This window comes from Labeo rohita, chromosome 25 (assembly GCF_022985175.1).
Source record: "Labeo rohita strain BAU-BD-2019 chromosome 25, IGBB_LRoh.1.0, whole genome shotgun sequence".
Taxonomy (NCBI): domain Eukaryota; kingdom Metazoa; phylum Chordata; class Actinopteri; order Cypriniformes; family Cyprinidae; genus Labeo; species Labeo rohita.
The window spans coordinates 11,090,813-11,115,452 of NC_066893.1; the positions used below are offsets into that span (position 1 = coordinate 11,090,813).

Below are 24,640 nucleotides of genomic sequence, written 5' to 3' on the forward strand. Positions count from 1 at the left end.
AAGGGGTGAGTACATTATCTGTAAATTTTTGTTCTGGAAGTGAACTACTCCCTAACAAAGATGAATAAATACTGTAATAAATGTATTGTTCATTGTTTGTTCATGTTAGTTAATACATTAATGTTAGCAAATGACACCTTTTTGTAAAGTGTTATTATTAAACTTATGTTTTCGAATCAAGCACGAACACCAGATGTTGACTAATAACTAACTGCAACAAACATTTTTTGTTTGTATAGTATAATATAGTATAAATAGTCCAAAGAAGGTCAGGAATGGCTGAGGTCAGCTAATTGCATGTTTATAGTGCATGTGTTTAATTCTGATCCTGTTGTTGTGTTTCAGGGTTGGTTCAGCCCAGGCCAGGTGTTTGTTCTGGATGAGTACTGTGCTCGATATGGGGTGAGGGGCTGTCATCGTCACCTCTGCTACCTGAAAGACCTGATGGATTTCTCAGATAACAACGCCCTGGTGGACCCGACCCTCCTCCACTACAGCTATGCCTTCTGTGCCTCACATGTCCACGGAAACAGGTATTACAGTAGGTTTATGAACGCCGGGATATTTTGTGCAACCGTTCATTGACATTAAATGTACATGTATGTATTTGGCACACGCTTTTATCCACAGTGCCTTTGACTGCATTCAAGGTACACATTTTTACCACTCCTTGCTATTCCTGGGAACAGAACCCATGACCTTGGCAACGCTAGTTTTGTGCATTACTGTTTTTTTGAAATTCTTGCACGTGAGTTTGGGCTTTTCTTCCTCAGAATTGCAAGTGTATATCTTACAGCTCAGACTTCTTTCTCTGAACTGTGAGTTTATATTTTGCTAAATCAGTTTTACAAATAGTGTCACATTTTTACAAACGTTTTTACTTGTAAGTGGTGGTGATATATTATTTGTGTTATATATACATGTGTATATACACATCATCATATATTTAATTTCAATATATCATTTCTATACATTATATGTACGCACACACACACACAGTGCTATATTAGAGGTGTAATGGTACACAAATATGACGGTTCAATACATACCTTGGTTTTAACGTCATGGTTTGGTATGATTTCGGTACAGCAGGGAGAATTTTTTTTTTTTTTTAATAAACAGTGATTTACTGAACAAGTTGCTCTTTCTTTAAATACATTCAGTTATAATTAACATTTTCTTAGTGATAATCTACTTCAGCTTATGCTTTAAACTATAGGGAGCACTTTTATATTATAAGGTAACCTTAAATTAACATCTTAACCCAAACTTAAATTTAATTACTATTTATTTTTATATACAATAATCAACACTTAACTTTAAAATGGATGCAAACGTGTAAATTGCACATAATGTAGTTTTTAAATTAACTCATAAATCATAAAAATTCTATTTGTTAAAATATATTCAATTACACAGTGGCTGTCATAACATGTTTCGTAACAGATTCATTTAAACATACATTAATTAATTAAGACTAAGCGGTAAAGTACAATGTAATGAGTATTTAGTGTAATATTTTGTGAAATGCTCTTCTCTAGACTTCATTTCTCTAGTAAACTAACAAACAGTGGACACTGATGACTTGCCTCAGGTAAATGAAATGCTACGTGACGTTTTATTTCCGTGCTGTTTTGTTGTGTTGAAACACTGAGCGATTACATAAGGTGAGAGGTGTTGATTCATTTTTATTCGCGTTAATATTAGTAGTAGAGAGGAAAGAATGATCGCATTCACTCACGCTGCCATTAAGGGATTATTAACATTAACACACTGCAAAAGTCTGCGGCGCGTTAACAGCTCTGACGCGGCCACCGGAGCTGATCGCATCCACTCTAGTCAGTGCTAGTGTTTATACCATTTCCGAACCATCCCAGAAGCAGCTCTCCGTGGCTTTTATACAGCAGTCTGTCATGCCATATGAAAGACTGTCAAAACGCCATTTAATGTGCGTACTGAATAGGGATCGGGTTCGGGATCTCGTGGCATGATATCCTCGCAAAACATTTTGCAGTGTTTACATTAGAGCTGCACGATTAATCCTTAAAATATCGAGATCTCGATTCAAACACCCTCTCGATCTTATTCCTGAATGACAACCATTTAGCTATGTCTATTACGACTGTTTCATATCGCGAGTGTCAGTGGAGCGTGAGAAACACGTTTTGTCGCTGCCCATGCTAATGAATCAGAGGGTCGGAGTAAATGTGAATGCAGAAAAAACAACACAAACTGTCTTTTCAACCACATTATAATCATTATTTCTGTGTTACAGACATTTAAATAATAGAAGTACTGGGATAAAAGTTTATAGTTTGGGTATAAACACTTATTGTCTACTTGTATGAATTATAACGGTTATCCTCTTCCGCCAGGAGGTGGCAACAACTTCTCGTTTAAAAAAAAGTGTTATTGAATCATTCATTCAGGAGATTTCAATAGTCAAACAAGTCCTAATGAAGTGAGACAAGAGCCCCTTTGACACAGCAATCCCGGTAACTTGTGTATTTACCGGCAATACCGGTAAATACAGAAATATGCTGTTCACACAGGCAACGGTGTTCTGGCTTTTTAATGCTAATTGACCATTCACACAACAGCACCAACATGCCGGTAAATTACGTGATGTCAGCAGAAATGCTTTAGTTTCACTATCTGTCCAATTTGACAACAAAGTATAGTGACCGGCATAAGGGGATGATCAAACAGAACGCGTTTTTTGCTTTTATACTCCCGGGACGCGCATTATAGTATCCAACTGCAGAGCCACAGTGCTGATGAATGAGAAATAAGTCTCGAACGCAACACTTGAAACAGCTGCGAGAGGAGATGCAATGGTCAAAGATGTCCATCAAGCGCATATTTACATTGAAAAACTAATTTAAACAAGCAGCAAAGCGCTCCATAAGAACGTTATGATTGGCCAATTTGAACCAAAGCAGATTTTATTTGTCAGTGCATTTTACGTACTCAAACCGGTAATCATTCCGTGTTCACACACAGCAGTATTCCGGCAATTTACTGGTAATGTTACAGCTACCCTTACTGGTAAATTGCCGGAACAGATTTACCAGTATATTTGAAAATGTCCTATTCACACATGATCTCATAACTGTAATTTACCAGTAAAGACTGTAGCAATTAACAGTTTGTCAGAATCACTAGTAAATTACGTTATTTTGTTTAGTTTTCTAATCTTTTTTTCTCCAGAATCGTGAGAGAATCATAGTCTCCAATTTATTAAAAACAACTGGGATTCTCAATTCATCCAGAATCATGAAGCTCTTGTTTAAATGCTGTTTATTACTGCATATAAATCATTAAAATGGAAGTTTAATATCTTAAAGTTCAAAATGCATCTACATTGTTTTTTGCATTTGTCTTTTTCGGTTGAATAAAAGACTATTTTTCCTATATATTTAATCATTGAGGATTTCTTAAAGGGGTCATCGGAGGCTAAGTTCACTTTTACATGTTGTTTGAACATTAATGTGTGTTGGCAGTGTATGTACAAATCTACCCTATAATGATAAAAATCCATGTCGTTTTTAATTAATCTGTAAAAATAATATTCCCTTTTCAGATCAAGCCGTTCTCAAATGCCTGTGGTTATGGTGTCACACCCACAGAGACCGCTCCCATGATAGTTGATTGACATTAGCATCTTACCTCAGATTTCATAATAAAGTGCTATTTAGCAAGTTTTGCGGCTAAACGCAGCTAAATGCGGCTAAAGTAAACAGGCTCGTCACTCCACAGAGAGAAGAGAGGGGCGGGGCAGAGCAAGCAGAGCTGATTTTGACAAGGTAAAAAGGGTGTTGTTTTACACTACCATTGAGAATTTTTAACCAAAGTATATTATAGACTTTTCATTAAGACCCTAAAGAATCATATCAACTTGTGGAAAATGGGCACCCGATGACCCCTTTAAGAAAAGATTAAAAATCTTGTCTTGTCTCGTCTTGTCTCGTTCTTGTGAACCCAGTCTCATGTCTCGTCTCATCTCGTGGGATAAGTGTCTCGTCACACCCCTAGTACTGAACCAAATACATGTACCATTACACACCTAATGTATGTAGTGTTGGGGAAAACATTACAAGTAATGCAAGTTACACAATCAGATTACTTTTTTCATGTAACTAGTAAATTAACACATTACTTTTAAATATACAATAAAATATCTAAATATATTTACAATATCTAAATATATTTACACACACACAGTGTTGGGGTTACATGAGTTACGTAATCAGATTACTTTTTTCATGTAACTAGTAAAGTAACATTACTTTTAAATTTACAATTAAATATCTGAAATAAATTGTTGGGGAGCGTTATGTAATCAGATTACTTTTTTAAAGTACCTAGTGAAGTAAAGCATTACTTTTAAATGTACAATAAAATATCTGAGTTACTTTTTCAAATAAGTAATGCAAGGTGCTTTGTTTTCCTTTTGGTATGAAAGGGCCTTTACAGTTGAAAAAAAAATATAACTTTAGAGGTTTTTGTTATTAAAAAACAAATAAGCAAACCAGACAAAAAGTAATGCAAAAGCAATGAAATGCATTATTTTCAATAAAGAGTAACTACGTAATGCAATTAGTTACTTAGTAACGCAATATTGTAATAGATTACTTTTAGAAGTAACTTGCATATGTACATGAATATTTACTAATTGATTTTTTTATTTAGATGTGATAATTACATTTCATACGGAATAGTAGAAAATGTATGTGTGTCTGCGTGTGTGCGCATAGTGTATACATTTTATTGAGGGCAACATTTCATATGTTCATTGTTATGAAAAGGATTTTTAAAAATGCAAGCACCTGATCGAATGCAAAAAAGATGTTCCTTTATAATTTCTGTATGAAAACAAGCACTTTAGCAACGTCCTATAGCCCTTTCAAACAGCAAGGAACATTTGCTTTCCATGGAGGTTGTGCATTTTGAATTCTCACGTATTAAGTGTTTGAAATCAAGGATTTCATTTGTGTTGTACAAATGAGAAGTCCCACATGTTTGATAGATCACAAAAAAAAAAAAAACACTCTGAATGGCTTTTGTCCGCACATAATGGGTGTGCATACAAAAGGAACGACAAGACAGAAGAATTTCTTTAATCACTCGGGAGGCGCTCAGCGTGGCAGCCATGTTCCCGATTCACTCAAAGAGAGACTGTGAGCGTCTGCTTGGCAAATTAATTAATGGCTCCCCATTATCTCAAAACGCAAAGCAATTAAACCGTAATTACGGAGTCCATTTGTGTTGCTTCTACATTTTAATAATTTCTCTTTCATAAGGCCTCGGAGGATCAGATTTTCATATTACGGGCTTGTTTTCTGTAATTGATTGTGTGAATTATTGACGGTTTGACATTACTTTTAGACGGATTGAAATGCGGTGAGAGGACTGAATGCGGCTCGGGGTATGAGCAATGTCCCTTGTCCACTTGTTGGTGAAATCCTTTGTGTTTAGCGTACAGCGAAAGCTGTTCGTTTTCCACTTACCTCGAATCACCCGTCAATTGACTTATTAGATGTTAAATACACACGGATGTGCTCCCTCTCTTTGATGGCTTATTTAGTCAATTAGGAACAGTAATGATTAGCCTCTCTAGCTAATCACCAGTTACAAATGAGGAAAATTGGCATGAGTAGCTTTTTGTTGGAGGAGGTGTCATTTGAATAATGACAGTTCAGCTGTGAAGCCTACAGAGAGGGTTCATGGGAAAATATATACTGTAGAGTGTAGAGAAAAAGCACAAAAAGTTGACTTTTTAATTCAATATTCACTATTTTTAACTCTCTGTTCATAATTCACAGTTCATATTGCACAGTTTTGATTTTTTTTTATTCAGAATTGCAATTTTATACTTTTTTTTTCTTTCTCAGAAGTAGAACTTATATTTTGCTATTCTGACTCATAGTAAGAAAAATGGTCTGAAATGAGATTTTAAAAATTGCAAATACCTTGCAAATAAATAAATAAGTTGTTTTTATATTTTAAAAAATATGGATTTTTTTTTCTGCCACAGAATACAAAAAAAAACAAGATAGTTGTGACTTTTTAACTCGGTATACACTATTTTTAACTCTCTGTTCGCAATTCTGAGTTTATATTGCACAGTTTTTACCTTTTTTTCCCTCAGAATTGCGATTTTATATTTCACCGTTTAGACTTTTTTCCTCAGAAGTAGAACTTTATTTTGCAGTTCTGCCTCATTGTAAGAAAAATTGTCTGAAATGAGATTTAAATGCAATTTTTATTTTTTTTTTCTCACAATTCGGATTTTACATCTCGCAGTTAACAATTTTTATGTTTTGTTTCCTCCACGGGAAGTGACTTTTTTCCTCGGAATTCTGACTTTTTTTTTCTTACACGTGAGTTTATAACTCACATTTTGCCTTTTCCTCTCAGAATTGCAACTTTATATTTTTTTTTATAGAATTTATATTTTGCAGTTCTGTCTCATAGTGAGAAAAATAGTCTGTTTATAACTCACGTTTTTGCCTTTTTTCCTCAGAATTGCATTTTTATATTTCGCCGTTTAGACTTTTTTGTCAGAACTAGAACTTATATTTTGCAATTGTCACTCATAGTGAGAAAAATAGTCTGAAATGAGATTTTAAAAAATCTCAAATACCTTGCAGATAAATAAATAAATAAATTGTTTTTATATTTTAAAAAAATATGGAATTTTTTTTCTGCCACAGAATACAAAAAAAAAAGATAATTGTGACTTTTTAACTCAGTATTCACTATTTTTACCTCTCTGTTCGCAATTCTGAGTTTATATTGCACAATTTTGACTTTTTTTCCTCGGAATTGCATGAAAAATGCGATTTTTTTTTTTTTTTTTTTTTTTTTTTTTTTTCTCACAATTTGGAAATTACATCTCGCAATTAAAATTTTTTTTTTGCATCCTCCATGGGAAGTGACTTTTTTCCCTCACAATTCTGACTTTTTTTTTCACACATGTGAGTTTATAACTCACATTTTTGCCTTTTCCTCTCAATTGCAATTTTATGTTTCGCAGTTTAGATTTTTTTCTCAGAACTAGAACTTATATTTTGCAATTGTCACTCATAGTGAGAAAAATAGTCTAATATGAGATTTTAAAAAATCGCAAATACCTTGCAGATAAATAAATAAGTTGTTTTTATATTTAAAAAAGTCTTTTCCGCCACAGAATACAAAAAAAGAGAGATAATTGCAACTTTTTAACTCAGTATTCACTATTTTTAACTCACTGTTCACAATTCTAAGTTTATATCCCGCTATTCTGAATTTTTTTTTTCTTTACAATTCTTAATTTACATCTCACAGTTCGCCGTTTTTATTTTTTGTTTCCTCCACGGGAACTGCATTTTCAGCCTCACAATTCTGATTTTTTTTTCTCACACATGAGTTTGCCTTTTCCTTTTTGCAATTTTATTACTCACAATTTGGACTTTTTTTCAGAACTGCACGTTTATGATTTGCAATTTTGACTTAGAATTGTGAGAAAAATAGTCTGAACTGAGATTTAAAAAATTGCAAATACCTTGCAAATAAATTAATTAATTGTTTTTATATTTTTTGTAAATATGGAAATTTGTACTTGTTTACATAATGTGAGTTATGTATGAGTTTATATTGCGCAGCTCAGACTTTTTTCCCTCAACTGCAAATACATTTTTTTCTCAAAATTCAGAATTTACATCTCACAATTTGCAATTTTTATTATACAGGAAGTGCATTTTTTTCCTCACAATTCTGACTTTTTTTCTCACACATGCGAGTTTAAACTTACACTTTTGCTTTTTCCTCTCAGAATTGTAATTTTATGTTTTGCAGTTCGGACTTTTTTCTCAGAACTGTGAGTTTATATTATGTAAATCTGGCTCAGAATTGTGAGAAGAATAGTCTGAACTGAGATTTTAAAAAATTGCAAGTATCTTGCAAATAAATAAGTAAAGAAATAAACAAAATTGTTTTTATATTAAAAAAATATATATGGAAGTTTGCTTATGCCACAGAATACACAAAGAAAATAATTGTGACTTTTTAACTCACTATTTGCTATTTTTAACCTGCTGTTCAGAATTCTGCTTCTGACTTTTTTTTCCCTCAGAATTGCATGAAAAATGAAAATAATTTTTTTTTTCTCACAATTCTGAGTTTACATCTCGCAATTCACAGTTTCTATTTTTTGTTTCCTACATGGGAAGTGACTTCTTTCCTCACAGTTCTGACTTTTTTTCTCATGTATCTCACAGTTTTGCCTTTTTCTCTCAGAAATTTGATTTTATATCTCATAGTTCAGAACTGTGAGTTTACACTTTTTTTTTTTACTTTAGTTTTTGTGCTATTATGTCGTTTTAAGAAATAGCAAAAACTACAAATAGCCAAAACTAGTAAAAAGAAAGGCTGATGTCTGCAAATGAGATCATTTTAATCTGGTGTGAGGACCTTCAAGGTTTTTTAACTTGTGCGCAGCTGGAAAATAACACTGGCCTCAACACTGGTCCAGACAACCTCGAATCTTCAGCTGAGATGAGAATGCATCCGCTCAACTGATCTAACACACAGTCAATAACTCAAAGAGTGCTAGTGACAGTGCAGCCTTGCTCACGGTACGTGTGCAGCTCCAGACATGGGAAGAAAATGTCTTAGAGTTGCCATCTTCTTTATCTTCATTTCATGACAGCTTTATTTCTGATCTTCCACCCACTGATTCTAGTAGATCACAACAGAAACCACAAACTACTCTGCAGGTTTGCTTCCAGGAATTCATTTTCTTCATAGGGATTTCAGAAAAATTGTCAGTAAAGAGTTATAAGCCATATGTAGATGGTGTGTTTGAACTACAGTCACAAAAAAACTATGAAAAATGGTGGAATTGAATGAAAAAATCAAATCACATAATTTATATACAAAAAATATATATGTTTTTTAATTTATGTTATGTCGGTTAGAAAAGGTGCAGCACAGACACTTGTAGAAATTGACCTTTATTGATTAAAATGACATTTCGGCCATTATCCAGGCCCTCATCAGACGTCATATAGTTTGTTAACAATAATATTATTCATTTTTATTTTTATATTATAGTTCATATTTTTTAAACATTTTTCAAATAATCAGTAAATATTAAAAAACAACAGATTTTATAGATAGATAGATACATAGATATATACATAGATAGATTACGTTCAATAATAAATATAAAATAAATATAAAAAATTTATTAAATTTAACATGAATATTGATGATTTGAAAAAATATACATTTAAAAACTTTATATATATATATATATATATATATATGTATATGTATATGGAATTAAATTAAAAAAACAAATCATATTATTTATGTATAAAATATTTTAAAGTTTTTATAACTATAATATTAATCATTTTTTATATTTATTTATTTATTATTAAAACACTTATCAGATAATCAGTAAATAATAAAAAAAGACAACGGATTCGATAGATAGAGGGAGAGAGAGATGATAGATATTTTAAAATAAACATTCAATAACAAATGTAAAAAAAAATTAAATTGAACATGTTTATGAATATTTATGATTTTAAAAATGTAAATTTAAAAACTTTATATATATATATATATATGGAATTAAATGAAAAAAAAACAATTCATATTATTAATATATAAAATATTTTAAAATTGTTTTTATAACTATAATATTATTTATTTATTTATTATAAAAACATACTTATCACATAATCAGTAAATAATAAATAAAACAACAGATCCGATAGATAGATAGATAGATAGATAGATAGATAGATAGATAGATAGATAGATAGATAGATAGATAGAGACAGAGAGATAGAGATAGAGAGATAGATATTTTAAAATAAGCATTCAATAATAAATAAAAAAAATTGAACGTTTATGTATATTTATGATTTAAAAAAAATAAACTTTAAAAACTTTATATATACATGGAATTAAATGAAAAAAACAATTCATATTATTAATATGTAAAATATTTTAAAATTGTTTTTATAACTATAATATTATTTATTTATTTATTATAAAAACATACTTATCACATAATCAGTAAATAATAAAAAAACAACAGATCCGATAGATAAATAGACAGATAGATAGATAGAGACAGAGAGATAGAGAGATAGATATTTTAAAATAAGCATTCAATAATAAATTAAAAAAATTTGAACGTTTATGTATATTTATGATTTAAAAAAATAAACTTTAAAAACTTTATATATACATGGAATTAAATGAAAAAACAATTCATATTATTGATATATAAAATGTTTTAAAATTGTTTAGATAGATATAGATAGATAGATAGATAGATAGATATTTAACAGTAAAAATTCAATACTATTTTTATATTTAATTGTTTTCTAACAATAATAATATTGTTTTATTTTTATATTGTAGTTCCTATTGTTAAAACATATTTATCAAATAATCAACAAATAATAAAAAAAAACAATAGATTTTAAGGCAGTATTTTTAAATGTATTTAAATATTCATATTTATATGTGTATATGTATATGTATACTATTCATGATAGATATATAGATAGATAGATAGATAGATAGATAGATAGATAGAATATTTTAAAAGAAACATTAATGAATTAATGTAGAAAAAATAATTGAAATTTTTATGAATAAGTTATGTGTGTATGTATGTATGTATGTATGTATGTATGTATGTGTGTGTATATATATGTATATATATATATATATATATATAAACACACACACACACAATGGACAAAATAAAGGAATTGTCATATTATTTATATATTAAAAACTATATTTGTTTGATAGTTTTTCTAGCAATAATATTATACTATAATAATAATATTATGGGTAGTGACTAATAAACTGACATGTTCATTTTTTTCATATATATATGTGTATATATATATATATATATATATATTTTTTTTTTTTTTTTTTAAATGTATTTATTTTTACTTTTACTAAACCATTAAACTAAACCATTGATTTTGTAAATGTGTTCCCAGCATTCAGCGTTAGGTTTTAGGTGAAGATGGTATGGTTTCTGAACGGTGAAGGATGTATGATCTGAGACTTGTTTCAGACATGTTTGTCAGTGCAGACATCCATCCTCGTGGCACATTTCAGTCAGCATCGCCTGCGTTTGACTGACAGATGCACCCTGAGCCCGACGAGGCTCGAGACCGAGAAGCAAGTACGCGAGAGGAAACGGACAGGTGCGGCTTCATGTGTGAGATGAACTGTCCAGGAAAGACTGACAGCGACGAGCCCTCGCTCAGAGTGACAGTAATCACACTCTAACCTCTTTCTCACCTGTCAGTCTTGCTCCAGCCCCGCTCTCGCCTGTCCGTCATGCTTGGCTGCCCCGCGTGACAAGAGTATTTACCAGTCGGCACACTCGCTTACTCACTGTAAACATGACATGCATCCGGAGCGGCACCCTTACGATTGTCACTTCTGTCTTGTCCGTGAGGTCTTGATACGAGCGGATACACACCGACCCCATCTGTCATAGAGGATGGAGCGCATCCTTTCCATTTTAGCGCAATTTTTACAAGCATTTTCTTCTTTTTGAATTGAAGTATAATAGAGCTTGTTGGGATTGTGTACTTACTGTTGCATTGTGTTTATAGTTTTGCAGACACATTCATACAAAAGCAGCTTATTAAAGCAGTTTGAATAACAAGCACATCTGCATTTTTTTGATTTTCTGAAAGAAATGTGGTATTTGCTTCTATGAAAACTAGGTAGTTGCTTAGTGGCCCAAGTCGTTTAAGGCTGACATGGTGTGTGTGTTTCATTTTATTGTTTGTGTTTTCTTATGTTTGATTTTATTTTAGATTCATTTTAAAGTCTTGTTTTCTATTTATTCTTTATTATTTATTGTCAAGTATTTAAAGTTTTTTTTTTTTACTAAATTATAAATATTTATATTCACAAAAGCAAATACATTTTATTAGTTTTCATTGTTTTTACATTTAAAGTTTATTTTAATATTTGTATTATTTTTCATTACACATTTTGCATCACACATACATGTATTTATTATAATTTACGCATTTGTATTACAAAGAATATGCATTTATTTTGCAAGATAATAATAAAATTAAAAAATAAAATAACTTTAAAGAAATGAATTTATGAATTTATATATTATATATTTTAAATTTATATATAATATTACATATAATATATTCACAAAAACAAGTACTTCTTATTATATCTTAATTTCTTACGTTTAAAGTTTGTTTTAATATTTTCACTGTTCTTAATTATACATTTTGCATCACACATAAATGTATTTGTTATGAATTTCTTTTACAAAGAATATGCATTTACTTTTGCAATGTAAAAGCAATATTATAAAATTAAATTAACTGATTTATTTTTATATTTTACATTTTATATTTTAAAATTGTATATATTTTTATATATTTGAAAATATTTTTAAATGTTATTTAATACTTAATGTTTCTATTTTGTGTCATTATCTATTTTTCTATATTTTTTATACAATAATTTTGAATTTATTATTTAATGTTTATTTTAATGTTTCCATTTTGTGTTGATTTTAATGTTTCCATTATTTATTGTCGAGTATTTAATCATCAAATTTTATCATTATTTATATATACAAAACCAAATGTTTTTTATTATTTTTATTTATTTATTTTTACTTTTTTATTTTTAATATTTCTGCTATTTCTCATTACACATTTTGGATCACACATAAATGTATTTATTAATGTTTTTATTTATTTATTTAATTTTTATTTTTTTACAAATATGCATTTACTTTTGCAATATAATAATATAATAACAATTGTATAAAATAAAATAAAATAACCGATTTTACCTTTAATATTTATTTTCATATTTTACATGTTATATTTAAAAAAAATTAAAATAGTTTAATATATAACAAAAATATTTTTAAATGTTATTTTTACATTTATTATTTAATTTTTATTTTAATATTTCCATTTTATGTCATTATATAATTTTCTGTTTTTCCTTTATTATTTATTTTTATTCCTTTATCATTTATCATATATTTAGTTTTTTATTATTATTATTATTCATTGTCAAGTATTTTTAACAATTATTTATGGTAGTAGTAGTATATTATTATTATTATTATTATTATTATTTGATTTATAATGCCCCCCCCCCACCACCCCCCCCTTATTCAATTTTCATTGTCAACTTAATTTATTGTCAACTAAGTTTATTTGACCAACTTATTCAGTTATTCAACAAGATGTCACCAAAAAGTCAAATGTTTGTGTTTTTACAGGCATATGATCAACAAATGTAGCACACGGTGACATTCAGTCAACCGCCCCCAAACTCTCTCACGCTGGCCCCTTGCCAGCAGGTCGTCCTAACTGTAAATCTCTGAATAATGACAGCAAAAGTGATGCCTTCCTTAGCAAAGGCCACTAATAATGCAGTGTTACGTAAGGTAGAATTGGATGTGTTTCAAGGTTTGAAGGATTCGTTTAGCAATAGTCAAGTCAATGGGAGGATGTGTGAATTGTGAGAGACTTAATTACTGACTGAAGTCGTAAGGCTTTGCTAGTCGCAGGTTTGCCGATGTACTGGGAGCCACAAACGAGGATGGACTCGGCGCTATAGAGCGATTCTCCCTCGTGCTAACAGTTCAATTCCCAGGCCTCTTGTTAGAAGCAGTTAAACTAAGAGGCCTTCCTTCAGAACTAATGAGCCTACACAGAACGCCAGACAAAGACACCGAGATTAAAGGGTCGATGTTGAGTTTATACACTCCTTAGCCTTTACCATAATGCAAAAAGGAGATTTTTTCTTTTCTTTTGCAGGCGCTGATCTCTCTCTCTCTCTCTCTCTCTCTCTCTCTCTCTCTCCCCCCGCTCGCACATACATACACGTCTTCTGCCGCTCTTCACACCCTCTCTTTGTGTCCTCCTGGGATTAGCTGGCTCTTGTCAAAAAGAAAAGGCGGATTTCATTTAATGGAGAGAGGGATTTGAAGAACAGACAGGTTTACAAGTTGCCTTTACCTCTGCGTGTAAGGAAAGAGCTTTCTCTACAGCGCTAAGCTGCGCCATTCAGAAAGTGTGCGGGTTTGGATAGCGAGGCACAATGGCTTCTAACTAAACTGCCCATTGTTCAACTTTACAATGATTACTTTAGCTCTTAAAGTGCAATTGTGCAATGCTTAGTGGCTGAACATATGCTGGCTACTTTTGATTGTTGTTGTTACGTGGTACTGAGAGAAGCTATTTAGTTTAAATCTGTGACCGTTTTATTTAATAGATAGATAGATTGATAGATAGATAACGAGAGAGATAAATATAGACGGAAATTATTCAAATAAATGCACGCAAAATAAAATAAATATAACATTTAGAAAAACTTCATTTAAAGTAAAAAATCTGTTTATTCAATTTTTAAACTTTTTTTATTTTATTCAATATTATCTGATTCTATTTTAATTACTTAGTAATTTTTAAACATCTCGATAATCTTATATTTTTATTCAAACATTATTCAAACAAATATTAATGAATAAACTAAATTTTGAAAAGAGACAGCAAACAATAGTCTTATTCAAATTAAAAATAAAATACAATTTCAGAAATTAAACATTCAAATAAAAAGTTTCTTAAAGTTTCAAAATATTTGAAATGTTATTTACTATGAAAAATATAAGTGTGAGTGTGTGTGTAAAATCTGGATTTACAATTTTTAATATATGATGTTAAACATTACATTAAGCATTACATGTGTATATATGTGTGTGTATATATATATATATATATATATATGAGACCAATTATTCAAATAATTTCATAAAAAATTAAATATAACATTTAGAAGATTTTAAAAATATTTAAATAAAATAAAAAATCAGTATTATTTTATTCTGATGTATTATATATATATATATATACACTACCGTTCAAAAGTTTGGGGTCAGTAAGACTTGTAATAGTCTTTAAAGTAGTCTCTTATGCTCATCAAGGCTGCATTTATTTGATTAAAAATATAGAAAAAAAAACAGTAATATTGTAAAATGTTTTTACAATATAAAATAATGTTTTTTATTTTAACATACTTTAAAATAGAATTTATTCCTGTGATGAAAAGCTGAATTTTTATCAGCTGTTACTCCAGTCTGAAGTGTCACATGATCCTTCAGAAATCATTCTAATATGTGGATTTATTATTAGAAAGATCAATGTTGGATAATATCAACAGCTGTGCTGCCAAATATTTTTTGGAACCTGTAATTTTTTTTTTCAGGATTCTTTCATGAATAACAAGTTTAAAAAGTACAGTGTTTATTCAAACTATAAATATTTTATAACAATGTAAATTATTTATTATTAACTTTTAATAAACTTTTAATTATTAACTTAATACATCCTTGGTGAATAAAAGTATTAATTTCTTTAAAAAAAAAAAACAACAACTTTTGAACGGTAGTGTGTATATATATATATATAGTTACTATTATTATTATTATTATTTTATTTTATTTTTTTATTTTTTTTGCAAAAACGGATAACTCAGTTTTTAAGAATTTTCAAAAATAATGTTTTTCTTTGTGCATTCCAATTAATTTCAATCAAACTGTGGTTGGGTATTTTGATTTAAGTAAAAATAGCCAAAAAAAAAAAAAAAACTAACTAACTAGCTAACTAACACAAAAAATTATACATAATAAAATGCTCACATAATAAAAGACATGATTTTTGAAAACTGAATTATCTGTTTTTGCAAAAACACTGTCCATATATATATATATATATATATATATATATATATATATATATATATAAAAGCTGATTTTACTTTTTATTTTTTAATGTCTTCTAAATTAAATTAAAATATGTTTTTCAGATCCGGATTATTCAAATAATTCCTTTGAAAGATTCCAAATAAATATAGCATATTTACCAGATTCTAAATAAGTTGTTCATTTAAAATTGTCAATTTATTCAATTTTTCAACATTGATTTTTTTATTTGCATTTAATAATATGCTATTTTATTTCAAATAAAAATTTTCAAATAATCCTATATCTTTAACATTATTTAGACAAGTGTTAATGAATAAACAAAATTTGAAAGCAGGCCGCAAATTATTCATACAATCGTTTTCTTAAAAAAAAAATTAGAGATTAGTTATAATTCAAAAATAAGTTTCTAATAGTTTCAAATTATTTTTTATTATACAACATATTATATATTTTACAGTTATATAATAGATTGTACAATTATATAATCTTCTGAGGTTACGCATTAAATTATTAAAAGTTAAATTAAAATATATATTTAGACTGCAGTTATTAAAATAATTGCATTCAACAGCAAATAAACATAACATATTTACTCTAGTAAAAAAAAAAAAAAAAAAATGATTAAAATGCATTTATTTTATACTAAGTATTGTTCAAGTCTACATATTTACTAACATATCGCTCAAGACTTTAAAAAAATTGGAATTAAACTTTATTTGGAGTACTGCTTGTGCAAAATGCACACTTTTTAATATTAAGCCTTAAATATGTTTTAATGTCACTATTGATGAGGACTGTATGATCTTTCAATAAAAATTCTTTTATTTAAGGGCTTTGGATTGTGAAACCCTTCAATGTGAGTCACAGCATTGTTTGGTACTGCTGGAATATTTGTGAAACTTGACAATTATCTTTGAGAAATCTTTTGATTATGAGGCTGAAGCACAGGATTCAAGGGCAGTTGGAATTAATGAACAGGTGTTGTAAAGAATAAAACACAACACTGAATGTTTCCTTGTTTTGGCAGACCGGACGGCATGGGCACCGTGACAGAACAGGAGAAGGAGGAGTTTGAGGAGATCAGGAGCAGACTGCTGACTTTACTAGAGAAGCAGATCACACATTTCAGGTAAAACAAGCTCCAGAATCCACTTCAGTCCTGAAATAAAGAAATAAGAATGGGAAACCAATACAAAACCCAAATAATAGCTCACTATATAATCAAGTCAAGTCACATTGTAGCGCTTTACACAATATAAGTTGTGGCCTCATCCTATAGTGTTCTTGCATTCAAAATGATAATATTATTAAATATTAAAGAAAGAGTTCACACAAAAATAAAGCTTTTTTGAAAACATATTTGCTTCTAGGCCTTCCAAGATGTATAGGAGTTTGTTTCTTTATAGGAACAGATTTGGAGAAGTTATCATTACATCACTGGCTCACCAGTGCTCTGCAGTGAATGGGTGCCGTCAGAATGAGAGTCCAAACAGCTGACGAGTAACCCACACCACTCCAGTCCATCAATGAACATCTTGAAGCAAAAAGCTGCATGCTTATAAAAAAAAAGCTAAAATACGAGTCCTCAATCAAAAATATTGCTTTCTTCAGAGAAAAAGTTGTTTTGTCTGAATCAGGAGTGAAATATGCACAGATCAAGCACCATTTTCAAATCTAAACAGTTAAAAACGGCTCTAAACAAATGTGTTTGTGGCTTTTGATTTGAGAAAATGACATTGGATGGACTTTTTCACTGGACAAAGCATTATTATGGAATATGGACTAGTATTTTGGTCAGAATCAATGGTTTAAAGTTAAAAAGACATCTTAACAATGGATTTGTTTCTAACAAACACAGCTTTTCACTTCACATTATGTTAATTGATGGACTGGAGTGTGGAGTGTGGATTACTTGTGGATTGTTGTGATGTTTTTATCAGCTGTTTGGACTCTCTTGCGGCACCCATTCACTGCAGAGGAACCAAATGGCAAAATTTCTCCAAATCTGTTCTGATGAACAATCTCATCTACATCTTATAAGGCCTAAGTGTGTGTACATTTTCAGCTAATGTTCATTTGTGGGTGAATTATTCCTTTAAGCATTGTTTTAAACCATCAATCTTGTAATGACAATGTAATTACAGTGTAATAACAATGTAATAACTGGTTCCTGTTTAAAAACCATTGTATAACATCTCGCTTTACTCATTTACCACACCTCCTCCTTATAGGTCCTTGTAATTTAGCATTACATCACTTGCTCAACAATGGATCATTTGCAGTGAATGGGTGCCGTCAGAGAGCCCAAAAAGCTGATAAAAACATCACAATAATCCACAAGTAATCCACACAACTCCAGCCCATCAGTTAACATCTCATGAAGCAAAAAACTGTAAGTTTATAATAAAGAAGACGATCATGAAGACATTTTTACTTTAAACTGCAATCAATAATATTACTTTCTCCAGTGAAAACATCATTTTGTCTAAATTAAATGAGAAATATGCACAGATCAAGCACCATTTACAAGCAAAAACAGCTCTAAACAAACATGTTTGTGGGTTTTAATGTGAATAAACTACATTGGATGGACATTTTCCACTGGAGGAAGCGTTATTATGGATTATGGACTAGTACTGTGGTCAGAATCGATGATTTAAAGTTAAAAACATCTTAACAATGGATTTGTTTCTAACAAACATGCAGCTTTTCACTTCACAAAGCATTAACTGATGGACTGGAGTGGTGTGGATTACTTGTGGATTATTGTGATGTTTTTATCAGCTGTTTGGACTCTCTGGCGGCACCCATTCACTGCAGAGGATCCAAATGGCAAAATTTTTCTAAATCTGTTATGGTGAATTGTACCTATCTACATCTTTAATGCCTTAAGTATGAGTACATTTTCAGCAAATGTTTATTTGTGGGTGAATTATTCCTTAAAGCGTTGTTTTAAACAATCAGTCTTGTAATGACAATGTAATAACAATGTAATAACTGGTTCCTGAAGCCAAACAAGATAAAAAAATACTGTATAACATCTTGGTGTACTCTTTTACCACACCTCCTCATTATGGGTCCTTGTAATTTAGCATTACATCACTTGCTCAAGAATGGATCATCTGCAGTGAATGGGTGCCGTCAGAATGAGAGCCTAAACATCTGATAAAACCATCACAATAATCCACAAGTAATTCACACAACTCCAGTCCATCAGTTAGCATCTCGTGAAGCAAAAACTGTAAGTTTATAATAAAGAAGACAATCATTAAGACATTTTTACTTCAAACTGCAATCAATATTACTTTCTCCAGTGAAAATGTAGTTTTGTCTGAGTTAGAAGAGAAATATGCACAGACCAAGCACCATTTACGAGCATAAACAGTCAAAAACCACTTTGTGGATTTTGATGTGAGAAAACAACATTAGATGGACTTTTTCACTGGCAAAGTGTCAAAGTGACAAAGTGTTATTATGGATAATTGACTAGTATTATTGTCAGAATCGGTGGTTTAAAGATTAAAAAACATTTTAACAATGGATTTGTTTTTTTTACAAACACACAGCTTTTCATTTTACAAAGCTTAACTGATAGACTGGAGTGGTGTGGATACTTGTGGACGTTTTTATCAGCTGTTTGGAGACCCTGGCGGCACCCATTCACTGCAGAAGATCCAAATGGCTAAATTTCTCCAAATCTGTTCTGATGAACAAACTCATCTACATCTTGAATGCCTTGAGTGTGAGTACATTTTCAGCAAATGTTCATTTGTGGGTGAATTATTCCTTTGATCATTGTTTTAAACCATCAATCTTGTAATGACAATGTAATAACAATGTAATAACTGGTTCCTGAAGCTGAACCAGATAAACACCACTGTATAACATCTTGGTGTACTCTTTTATCACACCTCCACCTTATGGGTCCTCATAATTTGTCATTACATCTCTTGCTCAACAATGGATCCTTTGCAGTGAATGGGTGCCGTCAGAATGAGAGTCTAAACATCTGATAAAAACATCACAATAATCCACAAGTGATCCCCCAACTCCAGTCCATCAGTTAACATCTTGTGAAGCAAAAAACTGTACATCAAGACAATCATTATAACATTTTTACTTCAAACTGCAATCAATAATATTATTTTCATCATTTTGTGTGAATTATAAGAGAAATATGCACAGATAAAGCACCATATGCAAACCAAAACAGTCAAAAACAGCTCTAAACAAATACATTTGTAGGTTTTGATGTGAGAAAACAACATTGGATAAACTTTTTCACTGGACAAAGTCTTATTATGGCTTATGGACTAGTATTGTGGTCAGAATCGATGGTTGAAAGTTAAAAAAAAAAAACATTTCAACAATGGATTTGTTTCTAACAAACACACAGCTTTTCACTTCATTATGTTAACTGATGAACTGGAGTGGTGTGGATTACTTGTGGATTACTGTCATGTTTTTATCAGCTTTTTAGACTCTCTGACGGCACTCATTCACTGCAGAGCATCCAAATGGATCAATTTTTTCCAAATCTGTTCCCGATGGACAAACTCATCTATGTCTTGAACTTTCAGCAAATGTTCATTTGTGGGTTAACTATTCCTCTAAGCATTGTTTTAAACCATCAATCTTGTAATGACAATGTAATAACATTGTAATAAAAATGTAATAACTAGTTCCTGAAGCAAAACCAGTGTATAACATCTTGTTTTACTCATTTACCACACCTCCTCCCTTACGGGTCCTCGTTTTGAACTGACCTCCCGCTGGCCCTCCTGTAGAGCACTGGAAACACTAGTAAAGAGGGTTTTAGTCTTACGGTTGCAGCGACACCTAATAACCAGCTAAAACCACTCAAACAAAAGCTACGAACAACATCTTGGATTATGCAAATGGACAAGGGCGTTCCGGGGATTAAGCGTGGTTCCCAACCCAAGCTGATTAGAGCTTATTGAGTCACTTGGTAAGTGTGCCTCTTGCCCCGCACGCACGAAAAAAACACGTCGAGGGCCGTTCGGGGGGCACTTTCACACCTGTGGTGTGAGGCCTTCATGAGAAGCACTTCCCTTTGGCCTTCATTCATCCCGGCTGGCTTTGTCTGTACGCGCGCTGACACCTGTCCCTCCTCGATGGGCTTTGGAAAACATCTCTATTTAAGAGATGTAATTATTGTCCCATGATAGCTGAGAAACAGCGGTTTGCGACTGACTCCTTCAGCTTGTGCTCGGTGTTCGTTCTTTGTAAGCCGTCAGTTAATTACCACTCGAGTTTTACCTTTGTCTTCTTGCTCGTAGGTACTGTTTCCCCTTCGGGCGTCCGGAGGGGGCTCTTAAAGCCACGCTCTCTCTTCTGGAAAGGGTGAGTGTCTGCCAATTAACTGTGCATGCTTTGTATCTTATATATGTACCAGCTTGAGATGAAATAACTGTAATAAAGTGTAATAAAGAAGTATTTTCTTAGGTTCTGATGAAAGACATCACCACGCCGGTCCCACCTGAGGAGATGCGTAAGATAGTTCAGAAGTGCCTGGAAAAAGCTGCGCTCATCAATTACTCCCAGCTGACCGAATATGCCCAGATCGAAGGTTTCTCACAGAATACTTTTCAGGGCTCAACAGTAAGGATTTTTTTTCTCCAAATATGAAAATCCAAAACACCTGGCAGTGTTTTCAGTGGCTCCAGCACAAAAAAGTACACTAATGTTCGAAAGAAATTCATACTTTTTTTTAACTATCTATGTCAGGGGCATTTCCTCCGAGGAGGCAAGGGAGGCAGTGCCTCCTCAAAATATTGGATGAGGAAAAAATTGTAGTACATCGCCTCCATCGCGATATGATTAGATATGACTAGTTATGATCGGCTGTGATTGGTTTATGTGATAAATCCGGCCTCTTGTGTGTTTGAGTGAACAATATAATCGTGTTAATGGGAAGACTAATTAAAAATGTAAGTAAACAACTTACACATTTAGCTATAACTACTTTGTCAAAATAAGACTTAAAGGAGAACTTCACTTCCAGAACAACAATTTACAAATAATTTACTCACCCCGTTGTCATCCACAATGTTCATGTCTTTTTCAGTCGTAAAGAAATTATGTTTTTTGAGGAAAATATTTAAGCATTTTTCTCCATATAATGGAGTGATATGGTGCCCCCAATTTTGAACTTCCAAAATGCAGTTTAAATGTGGCTTCAAACGATCCCAAATGCGGTTATAAATGATCCTAGCAGAGAAAGAAGGGTTTTATTTATTATTGCTCTTATATTCTAATTTGTTTGGCTTCCAAATTCACCAGTGAATGTAATTTAGACTGAGCCACTATATCACAACTAAAAGAGGATTGAGTCCACTTTAAACCTTAAGTACGAGTCAGTTCACCAGCTTTTTCTTTGTTTAGTTTGCACACTGAATCTGTGTTGGAGCTCTTTTTGAAAACACAAAGTGCACCAGATAGATGAATTTAACTTTAAAATGTACAAAATTTTCTTACAGGGGGTGCATGCCCCCGGACCCCCCTAGAGGGACCGAGGTCCGCCCACCATAGTATCATAAAATCCTGTGGGAAACACTGTACAGGTAGTCACAGCCGCATTTACACAAATTCTACACAGTGTGTACGGAACTGAACTGAACAATTAGTTGTTAATGACATATTTAAACATGCATGAGATTCGAATCATTTTTAACCAAAACAGGTTGCAGACTGCAGGTTTAAAATAAATTAAAATGTTTTCAAAGAACATTTGCAACAATTATTGCAAAAAATTATTATTATTGGAAGTTTGTACAGTTAAAATAATACAGGAAACTCTGTGACAGCAGTCAAAATGGGTTTGTTTTAACTGACACCTTTTATTTATTTATTTATTTATTTTTTGTTATCTGGGCAAGTTTTGGGAAGTTTTGAACCTGAAATTAAAATTGAGTTTATTGTTAGTTTATTGTCACGCTCACAATCATTTTTTTGAGTGAGGCTGACAAAATCCTTATTGTTGAGCCCTTTTGATACATTTCTTTTAGATATTAACCTATAAACGTGTTTTTAGTGGTTAACATCTTGTGTGAATATTGTGATGTCTGTATTTCAGCCGACAACAGTCAGGCGTCTCCGGAGAAAAGGCTGGAGGACATGATCAGACTAGGAGAGCTGTGTATGGAGGTGCTACAACAGAACGACGAGCATCACTCTGAGGTAAAACCCACAGAGCATTTCTCCTTAAAGTCTTGCTACTGCTTTTTGAAGACCAACCGGTGAAATCTTGTCTCAGTTCAAACTATTTCCTGCTGAGAAAGCATTTATTATGTCTTCGTATCAGTGCTTTTTATTCCTCGTTTCTCATATTCAATATCCAACGTGATATTCCGCACCAGCAACATGAATTCGCCATTGATCTTGTGACGTCTCTTTACAACATATGTTCAAAGAAACCCGCAGTCACGTAGACAGAGAATCAATCTTTGTTTATCATCGGGCCTTTTGGCATTGCGTGTTGCTCCAGAAGGTATTGCATGATCATTTCAGAGCAGACTCGTGATCATTTACCGTCTCGCTGTCCATTTACTCCGCCACGTTGCCATAACAGCTGTTAGCGAGTGACAGCTTACCCGTCCAATGCCAGCTCATAGTAGCGGCGCAGGAAAACAACGCCCACGGCCCATCTGCACAGGGCCAGCGCCCGCGAACGCTCTCACATCAACATTAAAAAAATAAAAAATCGAACGAAACTGATCAATCCTAGGTGTTCAGGCTTCGTTGACAGATACGTGATCATTTTACTAAATAAAAATGTAGATGTAGACATCTGCTCGCAAAGTACCAGGCTATTTTTAGGCTGATAGCTTGCAACAGCTGTCACAGACGACAGAGACACTGATGCCAAAACGCTTGCGCCTAACAAGACAAATGTCCCACATGCTGTCACTAAGGAAACATCAAGGTGTGTGTGCATGGTACGCGCAGATCTACATTAGTGAAATTATCTTCACACTTGCAATTTGTACAGTAAAAGCAAGGAGTAAAACATTTTTGTCTGATACAGCGTGTACAGTGTTTCAGTGTTCACTATGCATATGTCGAACGAATGGGAGAAAACATTTGTCTGTCTCATATTTTTCTCTCTCTCTCTACTGCTTCTGTGTTTGTAAATGCATTAGGGAAGAGAGGTAAGAATCTTATATTTCACTCTCATGCTGTGTTGTGTTGTGCTGTCTAGCATTAGCAAGAAATACGTGGCTGCTTCTCTTTGGACAGCCTTTTGTTTTATCATGCATGCTTTTACTAGCAGGTTGGATATATAGGTTTTATTATTTTTAAAAAGATCCTGAAATCAATACGTTTTAATACGTTTATTCAGCAGGGATGCATTCAATTGATTAAAAGTTTTTGTGTTACAAAAAAAAATCTATTTAAAAAAACGTTCTATTCATGAAGGAATCTTGAAAAAAATGTATCACGGTTTCCACGGAAATGTTAAGAATTTATCATATTTAGCAAATCAGCATATTAGAATGATTTTTGAAGGATCATGTGATTGAAGACTGCAGCAGTGATGCTGAAAATTCATAGAAATTCATAAAAACTCATAAAATTAATTCATGAGTCTGAATATACAAATGTTAATTGCAATATGTAGTTGTAAGTTTGAATGTATAAATTATACATTGTTAAAGGGTCACATAAACCAATCACAGCCGATCATAACTAGTCATATCTAATCATATCGCGATGGAGGCGATGTACTACAATTTTTTCCTCATCCAATATTTTGAGGAGGCACTGCCTCCCTTGCCTCCTCGGAGGAAATACCCCTGACATAGATAGTTAAAAAAA

The 24,640-nt window shown here is 31.8% G+C and overlaps 1 protein-coding gene across 8 annotated transcripts in view; it reads left to right on the forward strand.

The window, feature by feature from the left end:
- cadps2 (Ca++-dependent secretion activator 2) overlaps positions 1-24,640 on the forward strand; it is a 197,579-nt gene that overhangs the window by 130,078 nt on the left and 42,861 nt on the right. For all 8 annotated transcript variants that reach the window (XM_051100201.1, XM_051100202.1, XM_051100197.1 and 5 more), the window contains exons 13-17: positions 346-533; positions 16,830-16,931; positions 21,103-21,166; positions 21,269-21,392; positions 22,899-23,002. In XM_051100201.1, the coding sequence (XP_050956158.1) occupies positions 346-533; positions 16,830-16,931; positions 21,103-21,166; positions 21,269-21,392; positions 22,899-23,002 (582 nt within the window). The remainder of the gene's footprint in view (positions 1-345; positions 534-16,829; positions 16,932-21,102; positions 21,167-21,268; positions 21,393-22,898; positions 23,003-24,640) is intronic.